Raw genomic sequence first — 25,530 nt, 5'->3', positions numbered from 1 at the left:
CCCGCCACCCCGCCCTGTCTGGAACCGGAGTCCGAATGAATGCTGCGTGCAAGAGCTCACTTTGAAGAAAGATAATTTTGGGGTCATTTACCTACTGCTTTGCAGTCATCTCTCTTTGGACCGTATGTGACTCTGATGGGTAATTGAGGACTTTGGTAAATGAGAGAAACTGAATTTCTTCACTCTCTTCTCTCTACCTGATGACCTCCTAGCTGTCCTTGATTATTCACTGTAACTTCTTTTTGAAGCTCTTCTTGATTCTTCAGTATAGTTAGTCATTGCATTTACTCTGGGTTGCCCCTTTGAACATTACCTCTGGTATAGCACTTAAGATGCTCTTTCTCCCCAATTAAAGGGAGGGATTATTTTTTTAAGATTTTATTTATTTATTTGACAGAGATCACAAGTAGGCAGAGAGGCAGGGAGAGAGAGAGGAGGAGGCAGCCTCCCCGTTGAGCAGAGACCCGGATGCGGGGCTCAATCCCAGGACCCTGGGATCATGACCTGAGCTGAAGGCAGAGGCTTTAACCCACTGAGCCACCCAGGCACCCAAAAGGGAGGGATTCTTGAAGGGAGGATATTTTCGTCAGTGTTTGGCACTTGGTGGCACTCAATAAATGCTAGCTATTACATTATTAAAGATGTAGGAACAAAATACTCATTGAGCAGGAATTCAAAGTGTACTTGCTAAATGTTTACGGTCCTCAGCAAGTTCACAAGATACCTTAGAGGGCTAAAGGGTCTTGGGTATAAATATCCCTTGCTCTAACCACATTGGTTCACTTAGGACTTTTCATAGATGGTCCCACCTTAGACAATTCTTTGTCCACATTGGGCTTCCAGTACCTCAGCTGACCACTTTTAATCTCATGTTTTCCTTGGCTCTTCTTTATCAGCTTCCATTCTGTGGTTTGTCTGTTGACTCTTGCTACCCACCATATTTCTCCAAGCAAAACCCCAACCCTGGTTAAACCTAACCATCCATCCTCTACCTGAGCAGCTGACTCTTACTGAACAAAATCCCACAATGATATGGTTTCTTTTATTTCAATTTCATGACCACACATCTTGCTGGTTGCTTGATACTTCCTAGCTAGCCCACTTAATTTAATTCATCTGGTAAATTCTCCTAATCTCTGAGAAGATAACTGTCCTCTTTATTCTCCTTCAAATGTTACACTTTCAACCCCCAAACAGCTAAAGACTGTCTCACATTTTATTGAGGAAATAGAAACAGTCATGAGCGCTCATCTTTTCTTTTTTTTAAAAATTATTTATTTATTTAACAGAGAGAGAGAGAGAGAGAGAGAGAGCACAAGCAGGGGGGAGCAGCTGAGGGAGAGGGAGTAGCAGGCACCCCACTGAGTGGGGAGACACATGCAGGGCTCTATCCCAGGACCCTGGTACCATGACCTGAGCTGAAGATAGACCCTTAACCAACTGAGCCAGCCAGGCACCCCGAGCTCTCTTATTTTCTTACCCACTGATCTATTTCTTTACCCAATTCTACACCTATGTATTCTTTTTACGTATTTCAAAGAACAATTGTGCCTCTTTCTGTGAAAAGCAAAGTTCTCCACTTTGCTTTGGATTCTGCTCGTCTCCTGAAGAATATTGTTCTTGCTATCATCTCCCTTCTCTCCTACAGATTTAATTTCTCCATTTCTAATGAATCACTCCCATGAATGCTCACATATACTCAATAAACATATACTCAAGAACCTTTCATCTTGAAAAAACCATTGATCCCATGTCTTCTTCAGACCTCTCCTTCTCCCACCATAGCCATCATTTTTCTGTTCTTTCATCGCAGAACTTGTCCAAAAAGTTGTCTATACTCACCCCATTTTCCCACTCCTTATTCTCTCCTCAACCCACTGAGTAGGGTTTCTTTTCCCTCCACTCCACTGAAAATGCTCTGATTTACTGCCTTTCTTTCCACCACCAACCCTGTTACCATGCATGGAGATTTCAGTATCCATATGGATGATTCACTTGGCTTCTCAGTTCTTTGACCTCCTCACTTTGAATGATGGTGTCCTTCACCCCATCTTAGGCATCCACTTCTCTAGCCTTTGTAATGTCAATTGCTATGCTGTTTCCAAAATTTCTATGTCAAGGGCTCTAATCTCTAACCCTGCCCTATCTTTCCAACTCACTCACTCCTCCTTGTACCCCCTCTGTCAATTCTTCAGCTTCAGAAGGACCTTTAACCTACTGATGCTATTAAACTTTCACTATGTATCACCACCTTTTGTCTTCTGTCTCCCTTTACTCACTTGATAGTCCATGGTCCACTAATGGAATCACTCCCTTGCAAATATGCTTGCCTCCCTTGCTTTTCCCTCTATCATTCTTGCCCAGTTAATCCAGTTCTTGCCTGCGTTTGAGAAGCAATGACAAGAGAAAAACAACTATGCTGATTTTATTTTTTTATTTTTAAATTGTTTTAAAGATTTTATTCATTTATTTGACAGAGAGACACAGCGAGAGAGGGAACACAAGCAGGGGGAGTGAGAGAGGAAGCAGGCTTCCCACCCGCAGGGCTTAATATTCGAGGCTTAATCCCAGGAGGGGGGTGGGGATCAGGACGGGAAGGCAGACCTTTAACAGCTGAGCCACGCAGGTGTCCTGCTGACTGATTTTAAATTAATGACTTTGAAATTCAAGTGGGCTCTCAGTGCTGCTTGGCAAACATACTACATTTCTCCTGTCAACTCATTTTCCAACTTAGTCTCTCAAATTACCAGCATCTGTGCATATATAGGCTGCCTTTTCTCCTGTTAATGATGGATGAACTGTCTTTATTGCTATGCCATTCTCTCAACCTCTATGCTGGATCCCATCCTATCTAACTCTAAGCTCTTTGCTCCTAAAATTAGCATCATTTTATTTTCTCTGCTGGGTCATTCAGCACATGAACATGCAGCAATAACTCCCATCTTAAAACAAAACACCCTCCCTTAATCCCATGTGCCCCTCCATGTACCACTCCTATTTTTCTGCTACTCCTTAGAGAAAAATTCCTCAAAAACAGTTGTTGTTATCTCCATATCCTCACTTCTCATTCTCTTAGGAACCACTTTAACATTCATCTCCTCTCCTTGGCTGAAGTTGCTCTTGTTGAGGTCACAATGACCTCTGCCTTGCCAAAATCAATGGTTAATTCATCCTCATCTCACTCATTTGACACATTCACTCCCTCTTTCTTGGAAGTCCTTCTTCACTTGCCTTCATTGTCTTCCTATCTCATCAATTTTATCTGATTCAGTTTTCTTTGAGTCAGGAACTTCTCTTCCCAGCCTCTAGGCTGAAGTGAGAGATGGCTCGTTTTCTCAGATTCTTTAGAACTTTCCTTGTTCCCTAGGCAACATCCTCACTTCCATGGTTTTAATTGTATCCTGGTAACTTCTCAAAATTTTCCCTTGAGTTCCAGAGTTTTCTAACCAATTGTCTATTTAGTATCCCTACTTGAGTACTTAGTAGACATGTAAAATTGAATGTGTCCGTAACTGAACTTACTTCCACACCAAACTTGCTCTTCCTTCCCTGTTTCTCATTTCAGCAAATGGTACCAGCACTCATTCATCTAGGTGCTAGGATCAAAAAACCTTGGAGTCATTCTTGACGCCTGTTTTCCTCTTACGCTCAGCCTCTAAGCCATCAACAGACCTCAATTTTGAGCTATATCATGACTGAACACTTATCAACATCTAAAATTTCATCATCTTTCTTTTTTTTAAAAGATTTTATTTATTTGACAGAGAGATCACAAATAGGCAGAGAGGGTCGGGGAGGCAGGTTCCCTACTGAGCGGAGAGCCCGATGCAGGGCTCTATCCCAGGACCCCGAGATCATGACCTGAGCCGAAGGCAGAGGCTTAACCCACTGAGCCCCCCAGGTGTCCCTAAAGCTTCATCATCTTTATAAGCCACTACCATCTCTTGCTTGATCCATTACAGTGGCTTTCAGCTTGCTCTTGCTTCTACTCTTGCCCCATTTCCCCGCCCCACTCCACTTTATTGTTCAAACGGTGGTCATGGGTCTTAGAACATAAATTAATTATATGCAACTCTCCTGCTCTCATCTGTCGAGAGGGGGTTCTCATCTCACATGGTTGGTAATCTAAAGTCCTTAGCAGCCCTGCAGTGCCCCACATGATCTGGCCCCCGCCTGCCTCCCCGTTCAAATGTCCCACCATCTCTACTCTCCAACCACATGGGCCTCCTTGCTCCCACCTCACAGTCATTTCATTTGACTTTTCTTCTGCCAGGACACCCTTTCCTCAAGTATTTGTCTCCTTATGAAGATATACCAGATTGCTCTGTCAAAAAGAACACTCTCTAGCCTGCTCCTTACTGACTGTACAGTATTATGTGTATGTTTGTTTACTGTTTAGCTCACAGAGGGCAAAACCTTTTCCACTGTTTCATCCTCAATGCCTCAAGCAGTGCCTGGAACAAGTTAGGACTTAGCAATTATTGTTAAATGAACGATTTCTTCATTCAATCTCTGTCACCAAGTGCAACGGTTCCTTCTCTATCCTTAGGGTTGTTAAAGAAAATTGAGTTAATACCTGTAAAGCATTTAGAGGCGGATTGTGGTACTGGTAGGTGCTTAGTAGATGTTAGCCATTATTAGTAGTGGTGTTAGTATTTTTATCTTATTTGACCTCTGGGCAACATTTAATACAATTGACCACGCCCTTCTTGACACATATACCTCTGAATCCTGACCTCTGTGACACAACAGTCCCTCAGTTTATCACGTGTGTGACTGTTTGCTTCTTGGGCTCATTTGCTGAGCCCTCCCTATTTTCCTGAATTCTAAGGAGCCCCATTCTGACCCCTTTCCTCCCCCCCCCCCCCACTTTTCCCTCCCTGGCTGTCATATGTACACTTAATAGCTTTAAATAGCAAGTCTATACTGCTGCCTCCTAAATTTATATATTCCAGCTCTACTCTCTTTCCTGAGTCCCACACTCATGATTCAAACTGCCTACTGGACATCCCCATGGATATATCATAGGCATCACAAAAATAATATACTTTGAGATAGAAGTCTTGATTTTTCTCCCAGTCTTGTTCCTCCCTCACTCCTCCAACTGAAGGCTTCCAGAAAATGGCAAATAGATTTCAGGGGAAATGCACAGAATCAGGAAGACTACTTAAGAAGCTCATCTAGAAATCCAGATGAGAAATGGCTATAATTGGGATGAGGGTGTACCAATGGAAATGAATGAATTCAAGAAATAGAAAAAGTAACAACTTGCATTGGATGCATTTGGTTTGAAGGTGAAGAAAGGGGAGTTAGGGAGCAATGTGGATTTTTTGGGGCTTGATCAAACTGGATGCCCTTTTATAAAGTAAGGATGCCATGCTTACTATATAATCCTGCCTGTGGCTTCCCATTGCTCTTAGGATAAACCAGACCTTTGCAGGAGTCTCTAGAATTCCGTGGGCCCTCTGACCTCACTCCCTTCCATTCCTGCCTGCTTACTCTGCCCTAGTCATACTGGCTTCTTTTCTATTCTCTGAAAGGCCAATCCCATATTTGTCCCTGCTTCAGAATCTGTATTTGTGGTTTCCTCTCCCTAGATGGTTATTATTTTTCCAGAATTGTCTCATGATTATTTCCTATTCAGGTCCCAATCCACATTTTTGTTTTCTTTTTCTTTTTAAATTATTTATTTATATATCTGTCTTCCAAGTTTTTATTTAAACTCCAGTTAGTTATGCAGTCCTGGCTGGCTCAGTTGGTGGAGTGTGTGACTCTTGATCTCTGGGTTGTGGATTTGAGTCCCACATTGGGTGTAGTGATTACTTAAATTTTTTTAAGGGCGTCTGGGTGGCTCAGTTGGTTGGGCGACTGCCTTCGGCTCAGGTCATGATCCTGGAGTCCCGGAATCAAGTCCTATATTGGGCTCCCTGCCCGGCAGGGAGTCTGCTTCTTCCACTGACCTCTCGCCTCTCATGTTCTCTCTCTCTCTCAAATAAATAAATATTTTTTAAAAAAGATTTTATTTATTGGATGGACAGATCATAAGTAGGCAGAGAGGCAGGCAGAGAGAGAGGGAAGCAGGCTCCCTGCTGAGCAGAGAGCCCGATGTGGGGCTCCATCCCAGAACCCTGGGATCATGACCTGAGTTGAAGGCAGAGACTTTAACGCACTGAGCCACCCAGGTGCCCCAATAAATAAAATCTTAAAAAAAATTTTTTTTAATCTTTAAAAAAAATAAATTCTGGTTAGTTAACAAACAGCATAATATTTGTTTCAGGTGTAGAATTTAGAGACTCAGAACTTCCATACAATACCAGGAGCTCTTCACAGGTGCATTCATTAATCCCCATCACCTATTTCACCCATCCCCTACCCATCTCCCCTCTGGTGACCAGCAGTTTGTTCTCTATAGTTAAGAGTCTGTTTTATGGTTTTTCCTCTCTCTCCCTACCCTATGTTCATTTGTTTTGTTTCTCAAATTCCAAATATGAGTAAAATCATATGTTACTGGTCTTTCTCTGCCAGTCCACATTTTAAAAAGGTGGGAAAGCCTAGTCTTAGAGGGCCTTCCTTGTCCACAATGTCTGTAGAAACCCTCTCAGAAGTAGCTTTATGATGAGACTCTCAAAAGTTTTCAGACTCTGCTTTAGAAAATACTACTTTAAAATTTCCTATCTTACCATTTGTTTTTTAGATTTTAGATTTTCCTTGTTAAAAATCCCATCTTTACTGGGTACCTGTGTGGCTCAGTTGGTTAAAAATCCTATCTTTACATTAATTCCCTCAGTAAAGCTTAATAAATGTCCAGCATATTTATACAATATTTATATAAAATCATGTAAATATTAGGAAATATTTAGTCAGCATGTCACCTTGCTTCTGCTCAGTAAGAGTCCTTCCTCCAACAAACATTTGTTGCACATCTGCTAAGGCACTCTTTGTGTCCTGTGGGGCTGTAAAGGTGACTGACCCATGGCAGTTTTGTTGTGTGTATATTTTAAAATTTATATTATAAAATAGGGCCCATCATCTATCATCTTACTAGTGTATCATCACCTAATCTTCAGTGTCCCTGTTGAAATTTGTAGATTACTTACTATGTTCAGGGTGTAGACACTGAACCATAGATGAGTAAGACAAGGATCCCATCCTTGAAGGACTGTCAGTGTAGTTGGGGAGGCTGAACACACCCATAACAATAACATATCCACATAGCATACAAAGTAAAGTGGATTGGAATAACCCACAGCACAATCACTTAATTTCCTGAGCTGAATGGCAACACTAACCTCTACTTTTTTTTTTTTTTTTTTTAAGATTTTATTTATTTATTTGACAGAGAGAGAGAGATCACAAGTAGACAGGCAGGCAGAGAGAAAGAGAGAGAGAGAAGCAGGCTCATTGCTGAGCAGAGAGCCCGATGCGGGGCTCGATCCCAGGACCCTGAGATCATGACCTGAGCCGAAGGCAGCGGCTTAACCCACTGAGCCACCCAGGCGCCCCCTAACCTCTACTTTTAATGGAGAAGAAAGACTCAGAAAAAAATAGGACCAAAGTATTCATTTAAGGTACTTACCTAAAATAGGCTGAAATAGAGATTAAATATTTAATCTCAAAGTATACAGAACTAAGAGTACTTCACTTGGATTTTATTTATTTATTTTTTAAGGCTCCATGCCCAGTCTGGAGCCCAGTGTGGGGCTTGAACTCATAACCGTTAGATGAAGACCTGAGCTTTGATCAAGAGTCAGATGCACTTAGCTGACTGAGCCACCCAGGCTCCCTTTAATTTGGATTTGTAAGGGATTAGGGAAGTGATTTAAAGAGAACCTCAGGCAAGTGTGGGAGTATGGAGGGAAATCATATTGAGTAAACTTTTTTGAAATTTGTAAGACATTTACATGATTAAAAAACCAAGACAATCTTAAAAGACTACAAGGAAGGGCGCCTGGGTGGCTCAGTCCCTGAAGCAGCTGCCTTTGGCTCAGGTCATGATCCCAGAGTCCCTGCTTGGTGGGAAGCCTGCTTCTCCCTCTCCCACTCACCCTGCTTGTGTTCCCTCTCTTGCTGTGTCTCTTTCTGTCAAATAAATAAATAAAATCTTAAAAAAAAAAAAAGGACTACAAAAATATGCTGCTTTCCTACTCTGTCCCCTCTGTCCCCTTTTACAAGTAGCCACTTTCATTCATTTCTATGCATCTTTATATAAATACAAGAAAATACTGTACAAGCGTATGTGTGTGTTCCCCCTTTCTTATCGAAGAGTAGCACATGCTATCCTGTTCTTCACTTGACAGTATAACTTCCCAAATAACTACATACGGAGTTTCCACATTAAAAAAAAAAAAATGTGATGCTTCATATTTTATGGCATAGTTGTGCCACTACGAGTTTAACACCTCATTTGTTCCAGGATGTTGCTATTATTACAAGCAATGCTGTAATAGATAAACTTGTACATGATGTCATTTAGTACACATCATACAGGTGTGCCTTTAGAATAAATTTCCAGAAGTGGGTTACTGGAGGGTAAACACACCTGGAACTTTTTTTTTCTTTAAAGATTTTATTTATTCATTTGAGAGAGAGAGAGAGAGAAGAGAGCATGAGCAGGGAAGAGAGTCAGAGGCAGAGGGGCAGACTCCCCGCTGAGCAGGGAGCCCAATTCGGGGCTCAATCCCAGGACCCCGGGATCATGACCTGAGTGGAATGCAGATGCTTAACCATCTGAGCCACCCAGATGCCCCACACCAGGAACTTTGATTTAACAAAATGGCCTTCCATGGGAGTCGATGCATTGTATTCCGAATGAAAGTGGCAATGAAAGTGTCTGTCCTATTTGTAGTGTGTGATTGAACTTCGGGCTTTTTAAAAATTTAATTGATAAAAAACTAGTGTGTCAATTAAGTTTTAATTTACATTTATCTTACTATGTGAATGACATTAAGCATCCTTTTTGATACATATTTTTTCATGTCCTTTGCTTAATTCCCTTTTGACTTGCTAGGTATTTTTCTTACTTAAAAAGTGATTAGCCGTTTGTCTAGGATATGTATGATCTGGTTTTTTGTTTGTTTTGTTTTTCTGTTTGTTGGTGGTCTCCTTGTTTTTATTTCATTTTATTCTGCTACGAAAATATTTTTATGGTAAAATTTGTCAGTCATTTCTTTTATGACTTCTGTTTGGAATCATAATTAGAAAGGCCTTCTTCCATTTCTAGGTTATGAAGGAATTACCCATGTGTTTTATAATCTTTTTTTCCTAAAAACATTAAATCTTTGATCTGTTCAGAATTTATCCTGGTGTTTGGCATGACTTATACATCCAGCTTTCTTAGCAGCCACCCAAGTTGCCAGTGCTGTCTTCACATAGATGAAATCGGGTAAAAAAGAACATGAAAAGTGGATTTGAAATATGAGAGGAAGGGTCACAAAGGTGTACGTGTGAGATCAAAAAGCCTTGAAAACTAACTAAAGTAGATCTTACTGAAGTATCTTACAGGCAAGGAACCGTACCATCGATCACTGAGTGAACCCGATTAAAAATGTTCTTGAGACACCACTTTTCCCAAGTCCCAATCCTCATGACAGCTAATCTCCAAAAATACTTCTATTTCTCTCAAGTTCCTGCTTGCTTCTCTCTTCCCTCTTCCTGTGCTTGCTCCCTTGATCTATTCTGAGGGGTGCTTCCTGTTTTTCTTTGTAGGTCAGTGGTACCCCATTCAGTACAACCCAGGACTCGAGGCTGAACATCTCAAACGTAGGAGGCAGAATGGAGGGCCAAGGGCAGAATGGTTATACTTAGACATTTCATCCTTCTGTATCACAAAATGCTTTACTCTGCTTGCAGTGGAACGCACAGCGGACAGTGCTTCATCATTGCCATCGGGGAAGAGCGGGTTTCATGAGGTCCTCTCCCAGCAGATGGCAGCCTTCTCCATCAAATGGCTTGGATCATGGCATTTTTTAGCTGTAGGTGGCAACGTGAGTGGCGTAGTTTGTGTGCTACAGAATAAAATACAGACATTTAAAGGGCCTACTGCAGCCATAATGTTCTGATTATCTCTTAGAGGGGGCTGGTGTTCATCATTTTGCTCAAAATCCTCTAGGGACTTCCTTCTGGTAGCATTTAAATAAAAGCCTGACTCCTGCAGGTCTCACTAGGATCTGGCCCAACCACAAATCCGGCTGTCCTCGCTTGCTCCCTTCCCTCCAGCCACCCTGACCAGCTGTCTTCCTGTGCCTTTTGCTTGATTCCACCTCAGGACCTTTACACTTGCCATCTCCTCAGTCTGAAATGCTTTTCTTCTGTCTCCTAGTTAGAGGCAGGATTTGGTTTCAGCCCGTTTGATTCCAGAGCCACTAGTCTAACCCATTAAACAATATTGTGGCAGAGCCTAACCTTGTCTGCTTTGAAAAATACCAGTGCCTGTGCTCCATCTCCAAAGATTGTGGATTTAATTGGTCTAGGGTGTGACCTGGGCCCCACAATTTTTAAAAGATCCTGGAGTGGTTCTAATGTGCAGACAAATTTGGAAACCATTCTAACAGTGCTTTGCTTGGGATGTTGGCCGCCTGAGAGCTATTCTGTCCCACCAATTGGTAAAATGACATAAAAAATGTTTCTAAGATAAAGAGTGTGAGGGGTGTCTGGGTGGCACAGTCAGTTCAGTGCCTGACTCTTGATTTTGGCTCAGGTCATGATCTCAGGGTCATGAGACTGAGCCCTTCATCAGGCTGTGCACTGAGTATGAGCCTTTTGAGATTCTCTCTCTCCCTCTCCAAGCTCTGCTCCTCTCTCCCTCTGTTTAAGAAAAAAAAAAAAAAAAAAAGTGCAATCTCTGCCTATGGGAGAAATGTTATTCATTCATATTATCAGTATTTGTAGAAGTGTTTTTAGGATTGATTCAGTGTTGTAGTGACTTTTTTTTTTTTTTTTTTTTTTTGCCACGAGGTGTGTTTTATTTTCATGAAACACAAATAATTTGCTATAACATCCCAGGGCAAACTGGAGAATTTGGCAGTCCGATTGGGGGGGGTCCCCTCAGAGACCCGCAGGCCGGTGGCGTTGGCACGGAGTGCCCGGGTTCACAGTGCAGCTTGTCGCTCGTGTCCATCTTGCAGGTGGCTCTTCCTCCTCCATATCACGACTGGGGTGTCTCGAAGATGACGGGGGCGGGGAATCCTCCAGGTTCTTAGGAAATTTCACTCCGCTTCTCCTGCTCAATGGTCTCTTTGGTCGGCAGGGTGTTCTCCTTCGTCTCCGTTTTCTTCAGCTTGGCCTTATCGAAGCTGGCGATTTCCCCCATGTCCGGCTTGTCTGCCATTTTCTTAAAGCGATCCGTGGAGTTCCGCTCTGAGCCCAGCGCCTACTGCTCCCACTCACGTTGCTGCAGCAAGAGACCTTGTAGTGACTTTCTGACCTGTGTATAGAAGCTGGGAACCAAGCTTGGTGATACATAAAAAATCCACGGAACAAGTGTTGCATCTGTGATGGGTGACAGTATGACTGGGCGCTAGGGGAGCATTTGTAGACCACTCTCCCCTTTTCCTTAGGTCTGAGTCAGGTGAGCCTTGAAAGGTAGAGTAATGGATGGGGCACCTGGGTGGCTCAGTCGGTTGGGCATCTAACTCTTGATTCCAGTCCAGGTGCTGGTCTTAGGGTCTTTAGACAGGGCTCTGCATCGGGCTCCATGCTCAGTGGGAGTCTGCTTCTCTCTGTCTCCCTCTCCCATGGCCCTCCCCCCGCTTGTCTGTGCTCTCCCCTCTAAAATAAATAGATAAATCTTTTATAAAAAGTAGAGTAATAGAAAACATCCCAATTCAAAAATCCCATCTGGTTTTTTTTTAAGTTTGTAACCTATCCACTACTATGCTGTAAACTCCTTGAGAGGTGACCTTCTCTTTTGTTCTCTCAACACTGGCATCATGCTGTGTGTAGTAGAAACCCAGTCACTACTGGATTGCTGTGTTTCCTGCAGTGCTCCCACATTGACACTCTGAAGCTGTAACTAATGATCTGATCACCACTCATCTACGATATGCAGGGTTCTTCACGTGTATGGCACTAATCTTTATACAGACATACCCGTTACCTTCCTATCTTAGAAGGGAAACTGGATCTCAGAGAAGTTAAGCAGTTTGCCAAAGGTTGTACTGCTCAGTACCAGAACTGGGGTTTGAGCTATGTCTGTCTGATGCCCGAGCACACCCACTTTCCTTTACCTAAAATACTTCAGAGGGTAGGCAGTGGTACTTCAGAACTCTCAGATGTGATTAAAAATTCCCAAGAAAAAACTGGAACAGACTGTCCTTATGAGGCCTATTATAATAGGTCTTTACATAACTTGGCTTGTATGATCTATGTTCTCACATATTTAGCAAAAAACTAAACATGATTTTTTTTTAAAGTGGGCTCCATGCTGAGCCCCAGTGTGGGGCTTGAACTCACGATCTTGAAATCAAGACCAGTCAAGATCAAGAGTCAGACACCTGACCAACTGAGCCACCCAGGCATCTGGGAACATAATTTCTTTTAAAGATTTTATTTATTTATTTGACAGAGAGAGACTGAGTATGAATAGGGGTAGAGGCAGAGGGAGAGGGAGAAGCAGACTTCCTGCTGAGTGGCAAGCCCAGTGCAGGGCTGGATCTAGGGACCTGAGATCATGACCTGAGCCGAAGTCAGACACTCAACCAACTGAGCCACCCAGGTGCCCTTAAACCATGATTTTTAATTTTCTTAACCACTTATTCTGTTTTGGACACTTAAGGTATATCTAATTTTCCATTGATACCACAATGAACATTTTTGTGCATAGATTTTTGCTTTGCTTGGAATAATTTTTTTTAAATATTTTATTTATTTATTTGACAGAGAGAGAGGTCACAAGTAGGCAGAGAGGCAGGCAGAGAGAGAGGGAGAAACAGGCTCCCCACCGAGCAGAGAGCCCGATGCGGGGCTCGATCCCAGGACCCTGAGATCATGACCTGAGCCGAAGGCAGAGGCCCAAACCACTGAGCCACCCAGGCACCCCTGGAATAATTTTTTTTAAGATTTTATTTTATTTATTTGAGAGAGAGAATGTGAGTGAGAGAGAGAGAGGTACAAGCTGGGGGAGAGGCAGAGAGAGAGAGAGAAGCAGGTTCCCTGCTAAGCAGGGAACCCAGTGTGGGGCTGGATCCCAGGACCCTGGGATCATAACCTGAGCCAAAGGCAGATGCTTAACTGACTGAGCCCCCCAGATGCCCCTTTAGGTACATTTAGGTACATTAGGTACATTAGGTAAATTACATTAAGGATATAAGCCTTGCTGACTTATACTGACAAATTATTTTTCATAAAGTATACTAGTTTAGGTTTCCACAGCAGTCCAAAAGAGTACTAATCTCATCTTACCCATCTAGTTTCATTATCCTCTGCAAAACTTTTTTTTTGCTAATTTTATAGTTTAAAAATCTCATTCGTTACTTATATTGTTTTAATTACAAGCAAGAGTGAACTTTTATTTATATGTCTTTATTTGTATGTTTATGTCTTCATATATGAATTTAATTTCTGTCCTTTGTCCATTCAACTTTTGACACATACCTCGGTGTTTTTCTTATTCCTCTATACTTTTATAATCTCACTTATTAAGACTGTTAAGCCTTTGTCATATTTGCTGCCAGATATTTTCATTTCCTCTTCAGGTTTTACTTTTTACGTAAAAGTTTTAAGTTTTAAATATTTTAATTCATACTATTCCTGTATTCTCTTGTCACCTTTAACTCAGATTAAAATCTAGTGATTAAGTAGATATTCTCTTATTTTAGCTCCAGTCCAATTAAAAAAAATATTTAACTCCTTGATTTACCTGTGATTTATTATGGTACATGGTGTGACATATTTAACTTAGCCATTCCCCTAGGTACTTTTCATGGTCTCTTTTTTATTGATTTGTGATGCTGTCTTTGTTCTTATCAAATCTAATGTTCGCTTTTACTTTTCTTTTCATAGAACCTGGTGTCTGCGGCATTGCACGAAAACGGTAAGACTGTAGGGGTAGTAGTATTCTCCCCGACTAGCTAGCTGATGGGGCAGACTCCATCTGAGGCATCTGAAGGAAAAGCCCATCTTAGGGGTTCCTGTGCTTTTTCTGGAAAAAATGGTCATAAGGCCATATTTTCATGACAGTTCTTGTGTAAAAAGGAAATGAGAGATAAATTGATTAAGAAGTGAGATGGGGAAAGAAGATTGAGATATAGGAGAGCTCTCCTCAGATTCACTCAGCATTTTACTGGTGTGCTAAATCCTAGGTGTGTGTCACATGCTAGGTCTGAACCTTTAAGGGACTTGGGAGGCTGCATTGACAATCTCATGTCACAGATTGTGTGAAGCTCTGGGTCATTGTATCTCTATCTCCCCTTGTCTCTATTTCAAGTACAGTAGCTAATGAAATTTCGAGAAAGTGCTCGCTATGGAAAAAAGAAAGCGTGTATGTACAGGACACAAAACAGATGCCTCCTGAAAACTATTGCTTACTCTTTGTTTGGCTAAGAATGGAGTTAGAAGAAGTAACAGAGTAGAATCATTAAAGAGAAATACCAAAGATTAGTATCAATGGCTCATCTAGATGAGAAGTAAAAAATAATAATTTTCTTTGTATCCATTCTTTGAATAAATGGATTAAGTCATTCATATTTGTTGTTATTATTTAACATTTACAATCATTACTTAGAGTTTTTGGATTTCTTTTTTTCCCCCCCCAATCCTTGAGATAAGGAGAGCTCTCTCTCTCTCTTTTTCTTTTAAAGATTTATTTATTTGAGTGCGAGAGAGTGGAAACATGGGCAAGGGTGGGTAATGGTAGAGGGAGAAGCAGACTCCCTGCTGAGCTCAGTGGCCTATGCGAGTCTTGATCCCATGACCAGAGCCAAAACCAAAAATCTGATGATCAGCTTACTGAGCCACCCAGGCACCCCTCGAGTTTTTTGGGTTTATTTGCTATGCTTTCTAGTTTGTTTTTTCTCCTCAGTGCTTTCAGGCAGTAAATAGTACCACCTTATCTTTATGTAATGCTTTGCAGTTAAAAAATTTTCATTTTTCTCACAAGAATCCTGAGAAGTTCGTAGGGCAGATATAACCAGCTAGATTTTACTGAGGGAAAATGAAATTCAGATAAAGTATGTCACTTTCTCAAGGTTGTGTGGTGGCTGAATTAGAAGAGCTGGTAGAACTAACATTTACCGAGTATTACCAAGTACCCACTTAAAATACCACAGTACTGCAAACAAATGTATTCTGGGTGAGCAAACTCTCCTGAGGCTAACTAGACAGTGAAATAGTTTATACCTGATAAGTGTTATACTTAAAAAAAAAAGACTGTGAAGAAAGTGTTTTAGTTAGGTGGTTAATTTGGCTTGATTCTATGAGAAAACTATGCTATCTTATTATTTATTCCTATCGTCTAAAAAGAATCTTGTTTAAAAAAAAAAGAATCTTGTTAACGGAATATGCTGTGCCTGATTGTTATGGAAGAAAATATTTTCTGAATATAAACAACATAGTTAAATGTAGGGGCACTTGGGTGGCTCAGTGGGTTAAAGCCTCTGCCTTCCGCTCAGGTCATGATCTCAGGGTCCTGGGATCGAGCCCTGCATCAGGCTCTGCTCTGTGGAGAGCCTGCTCCCCCATCCCACCCCCGCCCCCGCCCTACCTGCCTCTCTGCCTACTTGTGATCTCTGTCACATAAATAAATAGAATCTTAAAACAAAACAAAACAAAAAAATTTATAACATAGTTAAATGTAAAAGAGCATTTGACTGAGAGACTTGTTTGTATTACCCCAAAAGTTTAGATCTGCAATCATTTCCATAATTACTGCTACATAAAGGTATATTTATTGTTCTGCATCCAAGGTAAGGATTTCAAAAACTTTCTGAGCTATTGGCAAACTATAGGAGACTAATAATCAATGAAGACATGGGACAGCAATGTAATCTTCATTAAAAAAAAAACAACAACAACTTACTTTCAAGAGTGAAAACCCTTCAACCACATTCTTTTGTTTCCGTCCAGGACCCTGACGACACATTGTGAGGTAACAAAGGCGTGAAAGAAGGGGGAAACCGTGTTAAGATGAAGAGACAGGGTGGATTTGCAGTTGTGGAGACATAATCCACAAGAAGTGAAAGAAGAGGATAGGTGATAGTCAGACCTTCCCCAAGAATTAGCAAATGTTAATGAGATTATTTCCAGTTGAAATCACAACTCAGTTAACATGTCAACAGGAATAAACGAGGAAACTGTCATTGGTCTATAAAACAATACATTAAAAAATTTTTATTTAGCTAGTGAAAAAAGGTAGTGAGAGAAACCTTGGCTTGGAAGTGATGACAGAAGCCAGAAGCTCACTTGTGTTAAAAGATTAAGGTACATAAGATGTTTTGTTTGCAATTCTGGCTTTCTTTTTCCTCTACCTAGCCATCCTCCCTGGAAAGTTGGCTCATACCACGCTGACTTGATGAAGCCCTTCTTCTGCTGAATAAGAATGTAGATTTTTTTTCCCCCGCAACTGACGGTATCTTCCTTGTTTCTAGATATTAACAGGAATGATTTAGGGGTGGCATTATATCAGTTACATAGCTGATCACAGATGTTTTACCACCAAAAAATATTTTGTTTTTCTCTACTCACAACCACAATCTCATGTTTTGAAAGATTTTTTGTTGTTGTTTACAAAACAAGCCACACTTATTTTTTTTTTTTAATTAAGGGCAGATGTACTTATAATCAGACCCTCCAATCAGCATGAAGTAAAATGGAGACGATATAGTTCAGAAACAAATTTGGTATTTGGGGTAGCCTCTACAGCCTGACTGTGGGTGGTGTAGGATGCCACTTGACCTTTTGAATTATTCTAAAGGTTGTGGACTCCCATTATTATCCTCGTAGGTCCCTTAAGGATTTGAGAACTTTGGACTGGGAACTCATGAATTAAGCAGCAGAGTCCTGAGGGACAAAAAGCAAATAGGTTAACTTCAATAGCAACGGGGGGAAATTAGAAGAGTCCAGAGTATTAGACATTAGGGAAAAAAGAGCATGGAGGTGAGGTACCATTCTTACTAACTTTAAACCTGTGTTTTGTCTAGAAACCTATTCAGAGAATCTTGAAGCACATTTCCCAAAGTATGGAACCTGATGCAGGGCTCTGTCTCTTGAACCATGAGATCATGACCTGAGCTGAAACCAAGAGTCAGACACTGACTGAGTGTCTGACTGAGCCACCCAGGTGCCCCTAAGTTTGTATTTTAAGCCACTAAATACCAATTTAATTTAAATAATTAGCATTTGCTGAGCATTGACTATATACAAGATGTCATACTAGATGTTGTAGGAGGGAAAGGAAAAAGGAACTAACATTTATTGAATACTTCATGGTTAGAAGTTGCTAGGCATGCAACCCTTTGAGATGGACATAGTTATTTTCGTTTATAGATGAGACTGACCATACTGGCCTCCTGTTGTTTTGTACCTTAAAGGCTGAAGCAACACAAATGAATTAGACAGAGGAACATGGAAATAGATAATCTGATTTAAGGATTTAATCCGCCTTGCCTCCTCCCACTCTTCTAAAAGGAGCTTCTTGAGGCATTAGTCACCATTTAATTAGGGAGACCATGTCTTTCACATAAGGATCTGCCCACACTGTGCAGGCCTGAATCCCACCTGACACCATGGCCAGTGCTTATTTTAAGACAAAGACCCCACTGAAAAAGAACTATAGGCCAATATGCCTGATGAACGTAGATGTAAAAATTCTCAACAAATATGTGATGACTGACTTTACTTGTTACTTTCAGTAGCAAATGAAATCCAACAGTACAGTAAAAGAATCATTCGCCGCGATCAAGTGGGGTTTATTCCTGGGCTGCAGGAATATATAAAACTATATGGGGCTCAGTATTCACAAATCAATCAATGTGATACACCATATTAATAAAAGAAGGGATAAGAAGCATATGATCCTCTCAGTAGATGCAGAAAAAGCATTTGACAAAATGCAGCACCGATTCTTGATAAAAAACCCTCAGTAAAGTAGGGATAGAGGGAACATGCCTCAACATCATAAAGGCCATATACAGAAAGCCCACAGCTAATATCATCCTCAATGGGGAAAAACAGAGCTTTTCCTGTACAGAGCAAGACAGGGATGGATGTCTGTTCTCACCACTGCTATTTAACATAGTACTGGAAGTCCAAGACTCAACAAGCAGACAACAAAAAGAGAAAGCATCTAAATCAGCAAGGAAGAAATAAAACTTTCACTATTTGCAGATGGTATGATACTCTTTGGAGAAAACCCAAAAGACTCCATCAAAAAATTGCTAGAATTAATACATGAATTCATAAAGTCATAGGATATAAAATCAATGTACAGAAATCTGTTACATTTCTATATACCAATAATGAAGCAACAGAAAGAGAAACCAGGGAATCAATCCCATTTACAACTGCACTGAAAACCATAAGATATCAAACATAACCAAACAGGTGAAAGATCTGTACTCTGAAAACTATGAAACACTTATGAAAGAAATTGAAGATGACTCAAAGAAATGAAAAAAAAATTTCATACTCATGGATTGGAAGAACAAATATTGTTAAAATGTTTATACTATCCAAAGCAATCTATACATTTGATGCAATCCCTATCAAAATACTACCAGCATTTTTCACAGAGCTAGAACAAACAATCCTAAAATTTGTGTGGAACCACAAAAGCCTCCAAATAGCCAAAGCAATCTTGATAAAGAAAAACCAAGGTGGAGGCATCACAATTCCAGACTTCAAGCTCTATCGCAAAGCTGTAATGATCAAGACAGTGTGGTGCTGGCACAAAAGCAGATGCATAGATCAATGGAACAGAATCGAGAACAGAATGGAGAACCACAATTATATGGTCAATCTTCAGCAAAACAGGAAAGAATGTCCAGTGGAAAAAAGACAGTCTCTTAACTAAATACTGTTGGGAAAATTGGACAGCCACATGCAGAAGAATGAAACTGGACCACTTCCTTAACACCATACACAAAAATAAATTCAAAATGGATTAAAGACCTAACTGTGGGACAGAAAACCATCAAAATCCTAGAGGAAAACACAAGCAGTAACCTCTTTGACCCTGGCTTTAGCAATTTCTTAATAAATATGTCTTCTGAGTCAAGGAAAACAAAAGCAAAATGAATTACTGGGACTTCATCAAGAGAAAAAGTTCTGCACAGCAAAGGAAACAGTCAACAACACTAAAAGGCAACCTTCGGAATAGGAGAATATACTTGCAAATGACATATCTGATGAAGGGTTCATATCCAAAATTTATGAAGAACTTATCAAATTCAATACCCCAAAAGCAAATAACCCAGTTAAAAAATGGACAGAAAACATAGACATTTTTCCAAAGAAAACATCCAAATGGCTAACAGATATGTGAAAGGATGCTTAACATCACTCATCATTAGGGAAATACAAATCAAAACTACAATGAGAGGGGCTCCTGGGTGACTCAGTCATTAAGCAGCTGCCTTCTGCTCAGGTCATGATCCCAGAGTCTTGGGATTAAGCCCTGCATTGGGCTCCTTGCTCAGTGGGGAGCCTGCCTTACCCTCTCCCACTCCCCCCACTCCCCCCACTTGTGTTCCCTCTCTGACTGTCTCTCTCTGTCAAATAAATAAATAAAATCTTTAAAAAAAAAGCCTACAGTGAGATATCACTTCATACCTGTCAGAATGGTTAAAATCAACAACACAGAAAACAACAGATGTTGGCAAGGATGCAGGGAGAAGGGGATCCCTTCTATGCTGTTGATGGGAATACAAACTTGTGCAGCCACTCTGGAGAACAGTTTGGAAGTCCCTCAAAAAGCTAAAGATAGAGCTACCCTATGGTCCAGCAATTGCCCCACTCGGTATTTACCCAAATGATGCAAAAATGCTGATTCAAAGGGATACATGCCGCCTGATGTTGTTCACTGCAGCATTATTAACAACAGCCAAATCATGGAGAGAACCCAAATGTCCATTGACTGATGAGTGGATAAAGAAGATGTGGAATAATGGAATATTGCTCAGCCATCAAAAGAATGACATCTTGGGAGGAGAGGTAAGAGGATGGAGTAGGAGGGGCACCCTGAGCTTGCCTCATCCCTTGAACACAGATCAACATGTCATTTTGAACATCTAGGAAATGGAGCTAAGGATTAAGATAACAGTCCGCACAATTAGAGAAAGAGAATGTGGCAGATGCTTGGTTCCGAGCCATGAACTGGAGGAGAGAAAAGCCACAGGGATGCGGAGGGAAGGGAGCCCTTTTCTCGGAGAGAAGACTGAGAAGGGAAGAGAGAGCAGCACGTAGGGTTTGCACAAGGCATCATGGTGTGGGGATCCGCTGAGTTACACTGGGAGAGAATGTTCTCCTTCCTAGGGTACATTTGGAAGAGGGCATATTGCCTCTGCAAGGACAAAACACCTGCTGGGCGCCACTGAGTAGCTGTTCCACAGCGGGGGACAGGTGTGCACGGAGGTGTGCACAGAGGGCAGATACCTGGTCACAACTCTTCACTGTGCTTCATTCACCATACACTCCATGCACCTGTGCAGTCCTGCAACTGCTTTTCTGGGACTGAATGGTGCCCACATGGCTTGCTTATTCTCTGGGGGAGGGGAGCAGGTCCCTTTAAGATTGGGGGTTTTGAATCCCAGCCAGAGGCCAGAGATAAAACACAGAACTGTGGTGCTGGGCATGCCAGCAGCCTGGGACTTGACAGGTTGAGGGCAGGGATCTGACGGAAACCTGGGACACAGGAGGGGAGATTATTCACTCTTCTGTGAGGGCCTCCTGAACCGCCATGAGTTCCCCCTACCTGGGGATGAGAGAATGGGCAGATGCCATCTTCCGCGACACGCAAAAGACAGAAACTTAGACAAAATGACCAGGCAGAGGAACTCTCCCCTAGGGATTTGCTCAAAACAGAAGCAATATACCTACATAAGAATTTAGGATAGCAGCATAAGCATACTAGCTGGGTTTGGAAGAAGCATAGAAGACACCGGAGAAACCCTGTCTGCAGAGATAAAAGACCTAAAAACTTGTCAGGCCGAAATAAAACAGTGCTATCACTAAGATGCAGAACCAACTGGATGCAATCCTAACCTGGACGGGAAAAACTGGTATCTCCTGTATCAGTAGGTGATATAGGAGATAAAATCATGGAAAGTTATGAAGCCAAAAAGAAGAGGGAAGGCAAATTATTAGATCATGAATACAAACAGGGAATTCAGCAATTCTACAAAGCACAATAGCAAGCAATGCTGCGGTAACAAGACGCTAGGCTCTTAATGCAGTAATGACTTAATGCAGTAGAAGTCTATTTCTCCCTCACGTCGCAGTCCAGTGTCAGAAGGCTGGGCTCTTCCATTAGCTATGCCATCTGGAATATATGGCTTCCAGAGCCACTGCACCAGGGCAAGAGGGAGACGGAGGAGGCACACTAGCTCCTAAGCTCTCAGCTTGCCCTGGAATTGATACTCCACACTTCTGCTGAAGTTGGATGTAACTATGCACATGGCTCTAAAGAAGGGAGGGCCGCCTGGGTGGCTCAGTCGGTTAAGCTTCTGACTCTTGATTTCAGCTCAGGCCATGATCCCAGGGTCGTGAGCCCAAGCCCCATGGAGGGCTCCACACTGGGCATGGAGTCTGCTTAGATTCTCTCTCTCCCTGTCCATCTGCCCCTTCCCCTTCTCTAACACAAACAAACAAATAATAAAAATAAAAAACTAACTGTTGTGGACGTTGGGGAGGGTACATGCTCTGGTGAGTGCTGTGAGTTGTGTAAGACTGATGATTCACAGACCTGTACCCCTGAAGCAAAAAATACATTATGTGTTAATAAAAAAAATAAAGCAACTGAAGGGAGGCTTGGAAATGTGGAGGAACACATATAGGTATATATATGTGTGACATATATATGTTCGGAACAAACAGGGAAGGTTCAAAGGAGCAGAGTAGGGAAGAAAGGGGGTTGAGTGGTACTCAAAGCACATTTTGCCAATTCATAGCTTTCCTAAAGCCAAATACTCTGTCTGAAATTTATCTATGCAATCTCCTCAGAACCCAGTGCCGTCAGGCCATTTACAAATTAACTTAGTTTGGGAACGGAGAATTTTGCCCATGAAATGTGCATTTTATCTGAGGTCTTTTGGAGACAATAAACTCTTGGTTTTATTGCATATTTATTGTGTTTTTTTCACTATGTTCTATATTATCATGACTTTAGGAGTGAGAATTTGGGGTCCACAATATTTTTGAATACTTTGAACTTCCAGTACTCTTCAGATCACATCAAATAGGGCTCTGGTTTTTTTCCCCCCCAAGATGGGATTTGTTTGAGTAGGAGTTATTGATATAACCATATTTAAATATGGTTAAGCATTCTCTCTGAATTAATCAGTTGGTATTTGTTAGTTTATTTTCTAGGAAGAGACTCCAAGATCTTTCTAGGCCCAAAAGACAATGGGGAACCCCAGATAGGTAAGGCAACATCACATAGTCTTGTTTGGGAGGACTGTGTTCTCTACATTAAATAGGTAAGTATTATTCTTACTTGCCCACTAACCTTGCATCCCAGGTTTATCCACTCTGTCGTCAGCTGGACCCACTGAACCAATCCTGTCCCCTCATTTAAGTCAACACATGGAAGGCTAACCCCACGTCGGTATTCTCAAATTAGTTTGCATGTGGAACCACCTGGGGACCTATTAAAACACTGATACCTGGGTCCCATTCCCCAGAAATCCTGATTTACTTGGTCTGGAGTCCATCCTAGGCTTTGGGAGTGTTAAAAGCCCCCAGATGATTCTAATAAGCAGACAGGTTTGAAAACCACTTTGAAATTGTTGCGTTCATCCTTTGGATTCAACTTTGCTGCTTCTAACATACCATCTCTAAGCCTCTGCCTAGAGCAAACCTCTTCTCTGGATCTCTGGCCAGTAGGACCTGGTGACCTCCCAGCCTTGACCACAGGACCCCTCCTTTTCTTCTTTGTCTCTTGAGGAAAGTTTTAATTTTTCCCCTTTTTTTCCTGATCTATTGTTTTTAAAAAATAATACACTATTTTTAAAGCAGTTTTAGGTGTAGAGAAAAACTGGCCAGAAGTACAGAGAGAGTTTCTGTATTACTGCCACTCCTCTCGTTTTTCCCATTATTGACATCTTGTGTTAGTATGGTACATTTATTACAGTTGATGAAGAAATATTGACACATTACTCACTAAAGTCTGTAGTTTACATTAGGGTTCACTTTTTGTGTTATACAATTCTATGGATTTTGACAAATGCATGCCATGTATTCACCATTACAGTATTATGTAAAATACTTGCCTTGCCCTAAAAATCACCTGTGCTCTACCTTTTCATCCCTTTCCCTCTGTGCTCTCTTCTCCAAAACCCTGGCAACCACTGCTCTTTTTACTCTATCTACAGTTTGCCTTTTCGATACTGTCATATAGTTAAAATGATACAGTATATAACCTTTTCATATTGGCTTCTTTCACTTAACAATATATATTTAAGGCTCCTCTGTGTCTTTTCATTGCTTGGTAGCTCATTTCTTTTTAGCACTGACGAATGTTCTGTTATCTCGTTGTACCACAGTTTGGTTAGCCATTCATCTATTGAAGGATATATTGTTTGCTTCCAGTTTTTGGCAATTATGAATAAAGATGCTATCAACATTGATGTGCAGGTTTTCATGTAGATAAAAGTTTTCAACTCATTTGGGTAAACACCTAGGAATGTAATTTCTGGATCATATGGTAAGAATGTGTTTAGCTTTGTAAGAAATTGTAAACGTCTTCTGAAGTGTCTACCAATCCCACCATCAATGAATAAAATACTTCCTCTTGTTCCACATCCCTACCAGCCTTTGGTGTTTTGCATTTTGGTCAGTCTAAAGGTGTATAGTGGTATCTCTCTCTTTATTTTAATTTGTAATTCTTTGATGACCTGATGCAGAACATATTTCATATATGTTCAACTCTTTTGAACTTTTTAATTGGGTGTTTTTCTTAATGTTGAAATGTAAGCGTTCTTTGTCTATTTTGAATACCAATCTTTTATGAGATGCTATAGACTGAATGTTTATGTTCCCCTAAAATTCATAAATTGAAAACCTAATCCCCAACATGATGGTATTAGAAGGTAAGGCATTTGGGAGGCGATTTAAATCATGAGAATGGAGCACGCATGAATGGGATTAATGTCCTTATGAAAGAGACCTCAGAGAACTCCCTTGCTACTTCAGCAATATGGGAACACAGCAAGAAGATGCCTGACTGTGAACCAGAGAGCAGGTCCTCACCAGGCACCAAATCTGGTGACGCTTTAATCTTGGACTTCCCAACTCCCAGAATTGTGAGAAGTAAATTTCTGTTTATAAACCACCCCATCTGTGGTATTGGTATTGTAATCTGAAACTCAGATATTGTAAGATTGTCAGACGTCAGATATGTGTCTTTCAAATATTTTCTCCTAGTCTGTGGCTTATCTTTTCATTCTCTTAGCAGTGTCTTTTGCAGAGCAGAAGTTTTTAATTTGAATGAAGTTTAACTTATCCATTTTTCTCTTTCATGGATCATGCTTTGGTCATACTTAAAAATGAGTTGCTAAAGTTAAGTCACCTAGATTTTCTCTTACATTACCTTCTAGAAGTTTTATAGTATTGGGTTGTACATTTAGAGTTATGATACATTTCAAGTTAATTATTGTGAAAGATGTTTCTAGATTCTAGATCTGTATTTTTCCATTGATCTATTTGTCTATTCTTTCACCAATACCGCTGTCTGATTACTATAGGGTTATAGTAAGTTGTTTGTTTTTTTTTTTAATTTTATTTATTTATTTGACAGAGAGGTAGAGAGAGAGCACAAGTAGGCAGAGAGGCAGGCAGAGAGAGAGAGGGGAAGAAGGCTCCCCGCTGAGCAGAGAGCCTGATACGGGGCTCGATCCCAGAACCCTGAGATCATGACCTGAGCCGAAGGCAGAGGCTTTAACCCACTGAGCCACCCAGGTGCGGTTATAGTAAGTTTTGAAGTCAGGTACTGGCAGTCCTCTGATTTTGTTCTTCTTTTTCAATATTGCATTTTCTATTCTGGATCCTTTGCCTCTCCACACAAATTTTAGAACCAGTTTGTGAAAGAATATCCACGAAGTGACTTGTGGATATTCACTATCCCACAATGATTGGGATTGCACTGGATCTGTAGGTCAAGTTGGAAAGAACTCACATCTTGACAATATTAGCTCTTTGTATCCATGAACATGGACTCTCTCTCCATTTATTTAGTTCTACTTTGATTTCTCTCATCAGAGTTTTGTAGTTTTCTTTACAGAGATCTTATACTTATGTTGTTAGGTTTACATCTATGTATTTATATTTTTTTGGTGCTAATGTAAGTAGTCTTCTGCTTTTAGTTTCAAATTCCCATTGTTCATT

The 25,530-nt window shown here is 40.9% G+C and overlaps 2 protein-coding genes across 2 annotated transcripts in view; one reads left to right on the top strand and one right to left on the bottom strand.

Moving 5' to 3' along the window:
• The window catches only part of THEGL (theg spermatid protein like), a 50,500-nt gene that overhangs the window by 521 nt on the left and 24,449 nt on the right, over positions 1 to 25,530 (top strand). The window contains exons 2-3 of the mRNA XM_045997581.1: positions 13,999 to 14,029; positions 22,504 to 22,569. Coding sequence (XP_045853537.1) covers positions 13,999 to 14,029; positions 22,504 to 22,569 — 97 coding nt within the window. The remainder of the gene's footprint in view (positions 1 to 13,998; positions 14,030 to 22,503; positions 22,570 to 25,530) is intronic.
• On the bottom strand, positions 10,982 to 11,400 carry LOC123937071 (thymosin beta-10-like). The gene has a single exon (XM_045997583.1). It carries the CDS (start codon positions 11,324 to 11,326, stop codon positions 11,195 to 11,197), a length of 132 nt encoding a protein of 43 aa, XP_045853539.1. The 5' UTR covers positions 11,327 to 11,400; the 3' UTR covers positions 10,982 to 11,194.

This window comes from Meles meles, chromosome 2, assembly GCF_922984935.1.
Source record: "Meles meles chromosome 2, mMelMel3.1 paternal haplotype, whole genome shotgun sequence".
Classification (NCBI taxonomy): domain Eukaryota; kingdom Metazoa; phylum Chordata; class Mammalia; order Carnivora; family Mustelidae; genus Meles; species Meles meles.
The sequence above is the reverse complement of the archived record's forward strand: the minus strand, read 5'-3'. Positions and strand labels throughout refer to the sequence as shown.